The sequence below is a fragment of the Pleuronectes platessa genome, chromosome 18 (assembly GCF_947347685.1).
Source record: "Pleuronectes platessa chromosome 18, fPlePla1.1, whole genome shotgun sequence".
NCBI lineage: Eukaryota > Metazoa > Chordata > Actinopteri > Pleuronectiformes > Pleuronectidae > Pleuronectes > Pleuronectes platessa.
The window spans coordinates 16,450,218-16,463,797 of NC_070643.1; the positions used below are offsets into that span (position 1 = coordinate 16,450,218).

The 13,580-nt window shown below is 41.7% G+C and overlaps 1 protein-coding gene across 2 annotated transcripts; it reads left to right on the forward strand.

The window, feature by feature from the left end:
- The first annotated feature begins 109 nt into the window (after positions 1-109).
- Positions 110-11,922, forward strand: zgc:63863 (uncharacterized protein LOC393372 homolog). 2 transcript variants are annotated; one of them, XM_053446030.1, is made up of 10 exons: positions 110-323; positions 1,435-1,489; positions 2,368-2,498; positions 2,610-2,690; positions 3,439-3,625; positions 3,722-3,823; positions 4,228-4,369; positions 5,426-5,610; positions 6,282-6,391; positions 8,039-11,922. In XM_053446030.1, exons 1-10 carry the CDS (start codon positions 254-256, stop codon positions 8,218-8,220), a joined length of 1,245 nt encoding a protein of 414 aa, XP_053302005.1. In that variant the 5' UTR covers positions 110-253; the 3' UTR covers positions 8,221-11,922. The 2 variants fall into 2 exon arrangements, with proteins under 2 accessions (XP_053302005.1, XP_053302006.1); XM_053446031.1 differs by lacking the exon at positions 8,039-11,922 and adding an exon at positions 7,903-8,012.
- Positions 11,923-13,580: the final 1,658 nt, after the last annotated feature.

The following is a 13,580-nucleotide window of genomic DNA, read 5'->3' on the forward strand; positions in this document are numbered from 1 at the left end:
TATTATCAATAATAATAAGCAGCTGTAGACGTGTACGAACAGTTTGCAGCTCGAGTCGTGCTACTACGCGCTGCGTCACGTGTGATATTCGACCAATGGCAGCGCGCCGGGCTGATGACTCGTTCAGCTGCTTCCGGTATCAGACAGCTGGTCTCTGTCTGGTGTGTTTATGTGTTTTTATCTGTTAACTAACTCATTTTTCATTCTTCGTCCATGACGTGACCCTTCTCCGGTCATCGGTTTTTAAAAAGGGATGAAAAGACTCAAGAGGACGAAACACAACGCGGGATGTGCGGTGAATGGGAATGGAGCTGCCACGAGAGGTGAGTCCAACACAAATAAAGCAGCTAAGTAGTTAATAAAGGTGAATTCAGAGAAGTTACACAAACCAAACTCTCTCGTTATAACCCGTCTGTGTATTTATTTATTTATTTATTGTCCACAGAGGTCTGCACAGACAGAAACTGGGTCAGAGTGTAAACCATGTGTTTTAAATGTCAGTGAACTTAATACTATAAGTGCAGCCTGCTGACACGGAGCGACACCAGTCACCTGCTGCATGGTTCTGACCTGCAGCTAATCTTTACAGTGTTTGTGAGAGGAAACTGTCACCACACATCTACAGGTGGTGCCTGCGTGGCAGCTTCTGTGGGGACAGCCTCTGTGTCAGAGCCAACATGGAGATTTAAAGCTGAAGAGATGGAAACTGTCCTTCTTCTCTCTCAGCCAAGAGACAACTGTTATCACTGATTTCATCTTTAGACACTCATGTTTTGAATCTCATCCAAACTTCTTTATTCAACAGTTCAACTAGTTTGTTTGTTCCAGATCTCGACACTATACACTTCTGGATTGAGATGAGAGGACTTGTCAAAGTTTCCTTAAATGCAATCAACAAATGATGATCAAAAATAGTTTTGATTAATGCTTTGATAAAATGGCCAAACATGTTGGTTGCATCATTTTAACATGCAAATATATGCTTCTTTTTTAAATTACCCATATGATCCTTCCTGAATGAAGGTTTTGGTTTCTGTTTCTGTATATACACTTTATATTTTTATATCTGTAATAACAACCTTCGTCGTATTGTTATTGATTCAATTTATGATGCTATAATTACTGATATCATTACATTGCCCCGCCCTAATGCCAAATGGTGAATTTATTAACCAAGAAAATAATAAGCAAAACCGGAAGGCTTACTAATGAGTGCATTTGTCTTTACTTATTTAATTCAGATAATTCCTAGAGTCTGTTACTTCTTCTCTTTCATCGTTACCCTCCCTGTGCCTCATCCTCTCTTCTTTCCCCCCCTCTTCTGTCTCCCCTCCCTCTGTCCATTGTTTCCTTCCCTCTTTATCATCCCCCCTCTCTCACCGAACTTGATATCCGTCATCCTCTCATCCTCTCATCCTTGTCCCTCCTTTATAGAAGCAGATTGTGGGAGGAAACAGAAGTTGGCTGAGATCCACCAGGCTCTGATCAGGTTATAAACATATTTTCATTTACAGCTTGACCATGAAGCACACTGATTCTTTGTTCTGCTCTGTACGGCATGTGAGAGGTCATTTTATTTTAAACCATTTTAAAGCTAATTTTATTTTCTCATTTAGAACTGCTCTAGTTACACGTTATTGAGCTATTTTAATGGTAATTGAGGTCATCTGATTTTGATGAAGAAGGACTCTTTAATAAATAAAAATGTAATACAGTGTTCTAGCGCTGAAATACAACAGCCTTTTGAACACATATTCAGTGTACACAGCACATTGGGTGTTAAGATTTAACCAGTTAATATAATGTTGTCATCAATTTTAGTTTTTAGGTTTTCATGTTTCCATTAGCACCAGAGCAACAGGGCTCATTGTGTTTTTTCCAGCTGGAAATGCTTCTCCCTCCCCTCGCCCAACTCGCCATTCCACAATTAGCTGATATGCATTTACTCTGGTGCATGCACAGTGACCTTCATCACTCCCTGCTAAGCTAATTTCACACATGAAGATTACTCAAACGTGCCCAGAGGAACAGTGCGATGGGGATCATGAGGAGGAGGCACGGGAGATGATATGTGAAATGGTGCAGGAAAGCTCAACAGGAGGACAACAAGACCAATGTAGTCACATAAAACACGTCCAACAATCAGCTGAACAATATAAAAACAATGGTTGTGTCTCTCGATTCACATAAAAATACCGGACACATGATATATTGGAGTTTCAGGACAGATGCTTCAATGTAAGAAAGATTTAGAGGGAACCGAGCAACTGAATTTGACTAAAGCAAGTCTAGGTTTAAGTCTTTTTGCTTAATGGCCAGACTTTAAGGTTGTGCAATATTTTCCAATCCTGACTTTTCATTGTGCAGTGATCCAGTCGACATTGAGACCCTGAGGAGAACAGCAGGCAGTAAAGGTGGACTCCTCACTGATGAGCTCAGGAGGAAAGTTTGGCCCAAACTACTGAACATCAACGTCTATGATCTACCACACAAACCTGGTTAGTGGTTGATTGATATAGATATACACTGGTTGTCAGAATACTCCCAAGATACTACTGTTTCTACAGGTAGTATTTACCGTTATAATAGCAGCGTTTCTTCTGTTGCAGGTCGAGATGTGAGGGAAAACCACAAAGACTACAACCAGGTGCTCCTGGATGTCAGGAGATCAATGAAGCGGTTCCCTAAAGGTGTGTGTCTGTGTGTCTGTGTGTCTGTGTGTGTGCTATCTCTAAAGATAGCAGCATAGTGCACAGTGCCATTTATCACACTGTACCCCCTGTACTCACAGCAATATGCAGATATCTGGCAAAGGTTAATAATTAATCAGCCGAGAACTCCACCAGGGCTTGACTTTTGTGTCTGAAGAAAGCCTGTGGTGTCAGTAAGAGAAGCAACAGAGAAAAGGATCTTAAGTAAATGTGAACGAGTCGATTTAATCAGTTAGCTTTGGATTTTTTGATAAATTGGCTGAGATAAAGAAAAAAAAGCAGGAAATGAAGGAGAGCTTGATTCAAGATATTTTATCCTTAATTTTGTTTAGTTCAAGCTTCTCAACAAATCTGAACATGAAAAATATATTTACAATGGATATTTATACACATTATATTTATACACATGCCTGTATAAAGCTCTGGATGGGAGCAGCAAGATTGGGATCAATAATGTGTGCTGAACTTTTCACAATGCTGCCAAAGACATTGTTAACTGTGATGAACATAAGCGTTTCTCAGGTTTTTTGTTAGAATGTGTTGTCATTGCACAAAATACAGGAGAGGGGTGATGGTCAGAAAGAACAAGAATTACAAAACACTGTTATGAAAAAGTTACGTAGTGTTTTCATGAAGTTCTTCGCTCGTGTGGCTGCCCAGGCTTTATCAGTCTCTGAGAGAACCATGTTTAACTAGATTGTCTGTGGTTGAACCTGCTGATCCTCAGGAATGCCAGCCGCAGAGAGAGCCGTGCTTCAGGAGCAGCTGATCGACATCATACTGAAGGTTTTGAAACGTAACCCTCAGCTCCATTACTACCAGGGCTACCATGACGTGGCCGTCACACTCCTGCTGGTTGTTGGGGAGCGAATGGCCTTTGCCATGTTGGACACACTCTCCAATTATCACCTCAGGTTGTACATTTTTTCAGAATCTCGGGTTTTAGATTTTTTTATTACATGCCAAGTTATTTTATTCATGTAACTTCTGTGTATCCCGTCTGTGTGCAGGGATTTCATGGATCCTACCATGGACAGTACTAAACACATTCTAAACTACCTGATGCCTATACTGGAGCAAGTCGATGCAGAGCTGCATGACTTCATGATCAGGTACACAAAAGACACCATTTAGTCAAATATATTGTTGATGATACCTGTGGAAATCAGCACTTGCATACATCGAATTTCTTAAAATAGAATTTCAATTCTGAAACTTATTTGAAGACACTTTGGACGAACCTGTCTGCTAAAAGGAAGGTGATGTAATAGAAAACCCACTAGAGGGCAGCAAAGTACCGATTTTCCTCTGGTTGTTTCACAGAAAGCTCATCACTGTGTTCTGTGGCTGAATTGCAAATATTGAAAAAGCATCTACATTGTTTTGAGTAAAGATGAGATATAAAGGAAAGACTGGACAACATTTAAAAACAGACATATAAGGGTTTCTAAGAGGATATCATGTCAGACTGTCTTTAAACCTTTGTGGCCTCTGTGTTCTTTACCTATTCTTGTAGAGCGGAGGTGGGAACCATCTTTGCGCTGTCTTGGCTCATCACATGGTACGGCCACGTCCTGTCCGAGTTCAAACACACACTCAGACTCTACGACTTCTTCCTGGCATCACACCCTCTGATGCCCATCTACCTGGCTGCCACGGTGAGATGACGAGCTGACCGGAAATGAGCAAGAGGCAGGGGCTTTGTTTTGACAAAAATCCAGACACACACGCACACACACACACACAGACACACTCTCTCTCATATTCACAGCGTGAGGCAGAGAACTGTGAAGTCAGTGGACTATTTAATTAGATACCTCCTAATGAACAGATGAGTGAAAGAAGGGTACAGAAAGATGGAGGGATGGAGGGAGGGATAGAAAGAGGAAAAAGGAGGAAGCAGAATGATGAGGAGAGCTGAGTGATGTTTGATGGAGAAGGAGGAGAAACAGATGAAAGTTTTTTTTTTTTAATGTTTCTGCTCTTGTCTCACTGTGGAGCAGAGTCTTCAGTCTGACAATCGTTCATAATTACTGCTTGGTGCAGTCGTATATGAATAAGACACGGTAAATAAAGATGGACGGTATGACAGCTCCCAAAAAGGGAAGCCAATGCATTTTGATGGCCATCTGGTGGCTGGTTGCAGTATAGGTCATAAACTCTGTCTCCTCCGTGTTAGTGAATGGGATATGGACCAAAGTAAATGAAATACACTTTTCTCCTCCATCTTTACCTACAGTCCGTGTGCACATGTGTTCGTGAAAATAATGTATTTTGTGTGTGTACATGTGTCTTTTTAGTTGTTTTTGCTGTTTATTTGTGTGTGATGAGGCCCCTTTTATTTAAATGAAGGGGTTTGAGTATGTTCAGTATTGTGCACATTTTGTTTGTTTGCAAATGTGTGTGCGTGAGAGTGTATGTATGTTTGTGTGTTTATGTGTGTATGTAGAGGCTGGGCAGAGGGAGAGCTCTGTTTGAAGTGTGTGAAACAACAAAGCAGAATGTAGTTCATGTTTCCTCCAAGGCTGAGTACAGCGCACAGCATGGGGGGGTTGTTAACTCTTCATCTGCCTGTCTCACCGCAGTGCACTTGCTCTGCCTCACAAGCTGAACTGAAAACAGCCAAAGTACAACATGTAGACTGTAATTCATATTCTACCACAGTCTCGTACCTCAGGTGGAAAACGTTTAACTCCTCATCCTCTCCTCCTCAGATTGTGTTGCACAGAGAGAAGGAGGTGAAGCAGACTGAGTGCGACATGGCCATGGTCCACCAGCTCCTGGCGCGCATCCCTCAGGACCTCCCATATGAGCTTCTGATCCCGCGGTCGCAGGAACTTTTCAGCCAGTACCCGCCATCATTACTGGCCAAGCGGGCAGCACTGCAATCTCGCAAGAGGTGAGAAGGCAATTACTGAAATGAAAATGCTTATTAGAAATTATAATACTGCTTGATAAACACACAAGGCGTTAAGGGTTAGATTAAAATAACATCTATATTTATTAATCATATTCATCACGTCATCTTCGAACACTTTGCAAATAATAATTGCCCCTTTACTTTAACTAGTGACCAATAATTTAAAGTAAAAGTATGTTGGCATTAGGAGTTGTAATGTAATGTCCTCAGAAACCAAGAGGGGTGCTAGAAAAACACATCGATCAAGATTTTGTAGCGCTGTTTACACACTGTGTGTGTGTAAAGCAAAAATAGAGACACAACTACTCTCCCTCTCTTCCCATAGTCTCTCATTATCTCTCTGTCCCTGTCAGGGCCCTTCAGTGTTACTCACAGTCATTGTTCAGGGCAGGAAGTGACATCACTGACGAGGGGCTTTAACTGAAAGATACCGATGTCCAATAATGCACCGCTCCCAATACACAAGAGCTACTGCATTAGCACTTTTCTCAAATCGCCTCTAACTCTCTTCCTCACCTGTCTTGATCCGTCACTTTACCAGACGTCCATCACCTCATTTAATTCCCTCTGTTAGTGCTTCGCCTTAGACATTCTCCCTTCTTCCTCTCTTTCACCCCCCCCCCCCCCCCCTCTTTTTTCTCCCTCTCTAGTCTGTCCATCAGCACCTTCCAAGCGTTTCAGCTCTCGACTCTGCACCAGAGGCCAGACTCTGTTCTCCAACGTCTCACCAGGGCCCAGGGCTCCTCCACCTCCAGACAAGGTAAAAATAACTGTAATCCTATTACTGACTCCGAAGAAGGCATCCCCACACACTGCAGCAGATGAGTGTCGAAAAGCGTGAATTCTTCTCAGGTTCTCTATGAAATTGGGGAAAAAGATGAATATTTATTATGAGATAAAACATTTCTACCTGATCTAAATCTTTCGATGGATCCCACACGTCTTGGCTTTTCGGTGCTCTACATGGGAGAACAATTCTTCCCAACCAGGCAACAGTAAATATGTCATCCCCCGGCAAACGCTGCCTTTGGGCCAATCAATAACAAGTAAACAAATGTTGTAGCAGCCCCATCAGACCAATCAAGTGCACATTAAAATATGCCAGAAGAGAACAAAGAGATCATCATTCCCGTATAGGTTTTGGGGAAATCTGGTTAGCGGCACCTGACACGTTGTCTGTGATGTACGAGTAATCAAAAGTGTGTCGTGGAATTTCCCTCAGGCCAAACGGTGGTAATATTAAAACTGATGCACGCCGTTCTTTGCAGTTTCATCAAAATTCAATTAGCAGCATCTAAGACGAAATGCAAAACGGAAAGACAGAGGGTGAATCTGTCCTGATTTCACTGTGGCAGACGATGAATTGTGAGTCAACAAACCTGACAGCAGAGGTGGCATGTACATATTCAGACTCATAGCAGCAGAATATTAGCTTTTTAAAATACTCTCGGCTCTGAGATGCACTCAAAATATCAAAATACATTTAATTGTCAAAGATAGATTCTTTTACCTTTCAGGATTTAAGTTGCGTATACTCGCATGAAGTTTGCCCGTGTGGTTAAATCTGATAATTTTAATTAACTTTCATTGTCCCTTTTTAACTAAGCAGAAGGGATTCACAGAATACACAGTATGCACACACCGCACATGACGCAGAAAACAAAAGCTTTCACGTACTGTTAAGAACAATATTCGATCATGTGTTCACTGTGACAGATAACACTATAGTCTTTTTTTTATTTTTTATTCTACCTAATTAAAGAGCTACTCTGCTCCAGGGACTTTTCAATCTGTATTTGATCCATTTAGTTTTAACTAATGTAGTTTAATAAAACGGCTCTGAAATTAATCCAACTTTCATTAAGATTATAATATTCAGTTTGTGTGTTTTAGAACTGTGTTGATTTAACTGTCATTTATTTATTTATACTGAGATGTGAATCCAATATTTAATCTACTATCATTCATATAAGTGGGTGGGCAAAATAACAGAAATACTTCTCAGTACAAAACTGCAGCCTCAAACAAACGCTGATCTTTACAAACTTAATGAAGCCATAATTTACTGCAGGACCTATTAAGCTGGTTGCTGAGTATAACTCGAAGTAAAGTCGTTAACCGTTTGGCTTCCAGGTTAATTAAGTGCTGCTGTTATTAGTTAAAGTGGTGCAGTATTGGTTGTTGTTATATTTAATGGATTGTGTTACTTTGACCCCTCCTTGTCTCTACTCCAATTGTTTCGACTTTCCTTGACCCCCGGTTTGTTTCCAGTCCCATTAACAAAATGCAGCTCGAGCCTCTCTTGGTTTAACTTCGAGCGATCTGAAACCTCTTGACCCCTCCATGTCTCTTCCCCTCGTTGTCTGACCCCCCCCCCCCCCCCCTCCTCCTTGTTTTGGGCACGCAGCCTCTCAACACTCAGGCATGGAAGCAGCTTTACCCCGGGACCGAGGCCAGCTGTGGGGGACGGGGAACAGGATGGTGAAGATGGCAGTGTGGGGGCTGTCTGCCGGGCTCGGGGCGGCTGTGTTCGCTGTGGCTCAGACGGCCATGGACTGGGGACCTGAGGTGTTGCTGCAGCTGTTCTGACTGTTACACACACAGAGTGACACGTGGTGACAGCGGACACATGCTGCTCTTATGATGGATCAACAGCACACATACATACACAGAAGACTTTAGGCTGCTCAGAGGGGACGGTAGAGAGAAGCAGGAGGAGGCCAGTTATCTTGGTGCTGAACAGGTTGTTGCTTCTCAACCACAATGAACATATGCTAACCACTAGTCAGCCTCAGGCTGTGTGTGTGTGAGCGGGTGTATGCTTTAATGTGTTTCTGTGCATCATGTCAGACCTTATACCAAACGTCGGCCCGGCACACGCGAAGGCGAAGGGGCCAGAGAAGCAAGGAATTGACTGTTAACGTCTCTTTGTGGAAGGTCACTAAAACAATGACAAAGAACTTTGAGAAAAATGCAGGAGTACCGATACAAATACAAAACGACTATCAGGGACATAAAAACAAATACATACCGCAAAAAGATACAAAAACACAACCTCAAAGATGCCAAATGTCTACAAGAAGAAGCAATAGAACCTCAAAGAGTCGCAAAACGGCTTAAACGATGCAAAAAAAATCACAAAAAGATATATAACGACTACAAAGAGATTCAACCTGTCCTTAAAGAGATAGAAATGAGAATAAAGGGGTTCAAAAGAACTACAAAGAGATACGACTTCAAAAAGACATGAAATGATACCAAAGGAAATGACCACAGACACAGAACAAAAATCCGACATGCTGGTGTTTCTTCGACGTAGGATCGGAGGAGTTCTTTTACGTGATTGTGCCCATAGGCCCGTTGTCACATAATCCCTCCATGCACATGTGACACTAACACGTCTCGCTCTTTCACGCTGCTGCTCACATGCCACCACTATTGCAACATTTCACAGTTCACACGCGTCTCTGTGTATTTCCTGTTTGCTGATTATCTATCTGATAACTCCTTTTTAGACCATCACTCTTGTTTTGTTGGGTTTCTGTTGAAAGTGTTTTAGCACGACTGTGTGAATAGAGCTGCTAGCACAATGACACACGACTGCAAATAATTAAAGAGCAGCCTTTTTTCTGCCGAAAGCTTCCAGTTATGAACAAAGCGGGAGATATTTTTTGCCTGTGAGCTTCTTATTAATTGGTTAACTCCAGGTGTCATTGAGTTACATTTACAATAATTTTAGACACACAAAACGAGCTGTTGTTGCCCAAAACACGAAAACCACCCACAGTTTCGCCTGCAGCGCTAAGCACTGGGTCTTTTGCAAATCCATTTTTTTCGGGAGGAAAACCATATTTTTAAAGTGATTTTTATGTATTTTCCGAAGCAGATTTCCTGCTGTCTGGCCCACCACTGCTGAAAGAATACGGGGGGAAGACACCACTACTTTTACATCTTTAAAATATTTAGTAGGTTTGCTCCGACATCCACCCTGAACAGCCGGCAACAGAGCTCCACTACATAGACTCAGTCCTTCCTCAACATCATGTTTCTCTTACAAATTCAACTGCCTTGCTCTGAAATGAGTTTATGGCTAAAATTTGAGGAGAGTAATTATTTTAACATTATTTTTTTATTAGTGTAAGAGGTTCAATACGTGCATCTCTTGGAAAAACACCACCCACACACTCACTGTAGATATTGTACGACCAGATGTAATCACGGAGTTTCATAACCTAAAAGGTGAATATTAATAATACAGGTGAGGTACATACATTCGTACAGAGCACTGGGGCTCCTCCGAACGGCAACGCATGCTCTGGTTGTTGACTTATGCTCTGAAATATTTAGCAGCTTTTAGTAGCATGTAGCCGAGCTGCTGCATTTGTTAACACTGTTTCACTGGAGTCACAACACTCGGCTTCCTGCACTTCCTCTGTTGTCAGAGATAAAAATGTCCGATCTTTACACCGTCTGTCCCGTTGACTTCACATGCTACAGAGCATCTGTGGAGCCGGGTGTGTTCAAAATGACAGTGGACGGAGGAGGAGCAGATCTAGAGAAAACAAAAGGAGAAAATTAAGACAATGAAATCACTTGGAAAGAAATTTTTGCGACATGAATCTTGAGTGTCATCTTATTAGATAGTCAAAAATGATTAACAGTTATAACTCATACTGTGAGGACTAAGTGTTTTAGTCACATTACAGTGACTGAAACCAGGTCCCCATAACGTACATTATTAAAAATGTAAAGTTAAAGGTTAGGGTTGTAGTTATTGTAAGAGCAAGTCTCAGGGTAATAAATGTAGGTCAACGTATTATCATGAAGACAAGACTGTGTGTGTCTTAGCTTTACTACAATTCTTCATTAGATTTCGGGGCATATTCTGTGTTTATATTTATTCATGGTTTTGATTCACCCTGTGCCTCTTTATTATCTGTCAAAAGTCATATTTATTTCAAGAGCAACAATCTAATTGGCTTTATATTTGATGGATACACATTGAATTGTATGAATGAAATCTGAGGGTTTTTAACTTTAAAAGTGACATTATGTTTGCATGTACGTATCAGACTAGACATAAAGGAATAATTGCCAAACTGTTCCCTTAAATGTTTTGCTTGTGTGCCAGTTAATTTTTCAGATTCGTATTATAAACAAATGACTTTGCAAAGGGAACATGTTCAGTTCTTATGGTGAATGGTTGACCTTGATTTGTTTTAAACAAACAGCTCATTGTGTAGTGCAGTTCATTCTGTCACCACTTGCTGAACTTTCAGTTGTATATTATTGTGCATCTATAATAATGCCTGGTTACATCTGAGTCAGATAACATTGCTTTATCGATCGGAGGCATTTAGCATGTTTTCTTTTAGTGGCCTCATTCATTAATGTGCAGGAATAAAAAACCCTGTTGATCAGGTTGTGTGATCTTCAACTCAGCCCTAGATGATACTGTGTAGTCATATCTGTACCATGTAAGCACACGTACACACAAAACACACACGCACTGGGAGAGAGTGGTGGTGCCAGATCCTAATGAGGGTTTAATTCCTGCCGCCGGCTCTTGGCGCGCTTAAGACACTTTCTCCTCATCGTTTTTTCTTCACATTCGCATTCAAACACCTATAGAACAGCACCTGCACTGGCCTCAGCCTGGCAGAGGCCTTCCATGAAAAATGATTGAAGCATGTTTCTCAGTTTGAGTGAAACCAAAATGCAAAATGTAAAAGTTGCTCCAGGTGTCGAATCTCTTTCCAAAGTGTATATATCTATTGATGCAAGTTTCAGGACCATAACATCAGTGTGAGCTGCATTTTTAGGAGAAGTAACTATTGCAAGAAAGTCATATCTTCTTTGCAATTTGACCAGATCTCCTCAGTTTTGTGTTGATTATAAAAGAAGCGACGCCTTTTGGAGTCACATAAAGAGCTGACTTTTCAATGGAAGTGTGTGTAATGTATGAAGCCCCAGAGAACCTGTGTGTTGATCCCCTGATGACTTGCTTTCCCCCCCTCAGGTCCCAAATTTCCCAAAAGACTGGATCACACCAAATTGTTTTTTACAAATACAAAATGCAAATTTCAAGCTGTTAGCTGTGTGTGTATATATGATTGCTTTGGGCATTTTCTTGCATGTTGTTATGATGGTTACAAAGAGATACAAATCTTATCCTTGAACATGTCGGGTTCTCTGCACCTTAATGTATTGAAATGTGTGTTTTACATGTAAGTGAAGCCTCTTTCTGTTTATGAAGTAGAACGGTGAATAAATGGCAAAGGAAACACTTCATTCATCACAGTGTGAAAGTTCATTCTTGACATTTCTAGCAGAAGTTCGATTTTTGCCAATTTTATACAGAACAAACGTGGTTGTAATGTCCCCTAAAGTGAACCATAAGCGGCCATGTTTGCGTGCTTTGGTGTGTGTCTGTGTCTGTGTATGTGTGTGTGTCTGTGTGCGTGTGTTCGTTCAGTTCAAGGCTGCGCATCTGTCCGTCTCACCCCCCAGGGACACCAGAGAGCAAATCAGAGCAGAGACATGAGGTGAGGCAGAAAGGCAACGGTTAAAGATGAGCGAGGGATGAGGAGGAAAGATTGATACCGTAGAAAAAAAGACATCTGGTGGACGTGTCGGGGGTAGCCGCGGTCTGGGAGAACGTGTGTTTAAAACCAGTCCCCCGAGGATTTCTAATGAGCCGGACTGGAAGTGAGCGTTGGTCTGATCAGAGATGAGAGCAGATGTGGAGAGGGATGGTCTGAATTTATACTCGAGGCCGTCTGAAGGCGTTACGGCCCTTATTTCACCAGTAAATGATGACTGGGATCCCTCAACACACACACACACACACAGACTCACCATGTCTGATTTTAGGTGCTCACCCTGAACAACTCTTGGCATTCTGTGAGGTTGCATAAGCTTGGCGACAATCTGTGTGTGTGTGCGTGCGTGTGAGTGTGTGTGTACTATAGCGCTTAGATCCCACAAATGGAAAATACAAAGGAACAGATTGGAGGTTAGGGAAGAAAGTAGGTTGTGTATGTTTAAGCGAAGACAGAAAAAAAGTGTTGTGTGTGTGTGAAACATTGGGCATGCTGGGGACAACAGCTGCTCCAGGGGACTGTCTGATGTCTTTTTCCCCCCTGGTGACACAACACACACACACACACACGCACACACACATTCTCACAGCCTCAGTGCCACCAATAACAGGAGCAGCAGCACACCGACTCTCACTGCTGAGCCACAACAGAAATACTTTGTTTTATTTTATTCACTGGATTCAGTTTGCAGAGACAGGATGAGTTCCACGTTGCTCGTCTAATTTGTGCCTTTTTGGAATTGATTGAGTCGATCGTGTCCCTCGGGTTTGTAACACTGGAACCGTGCCAAGCCTTTAATTAATTGGTGTCATGGTAGTGTTTAAAAAAAAAAAAAAATGCATGAAAATCAACTGTAATTATCTTGGGATGAATGAAGATTGGGGAAAACCACAGAATGTACCGAAGCTCTCATGTGAGCTAACCAGCCTTCAACATAATTCAACCCTAATTTAATTTGGACGTAGTGCTACATTATACCGTCAAGCAAGCTGCAATCTGTATTTAGTTGTTATGCTGATTGTGTTAATTACCATGTATTTGAAATCATGTCACCTGATGAATCAATGTAATATTCACTCTTCCAATCAGCTCGGTTTTTGGTCTAAACTCTCACTTTGCTGATAAATGTTGGTCAATATTCACCAGCTAGTTACTAACTCTGCCTGTGGGTTGTTTGGTGAGCAGCACACAGTGGGGATGTTCAAGCTTTTATTGTGAAACAGCTGCCTGATCAGAACTGTGAGAGCAGGTCAATAGAGTTACGTCTTTAGCCGCAAAACCAAAATAACAGATAACTCCCTGTAGGCCTTTCACTGTGAACAGTAACTTCTTCATTACATCTTGTCA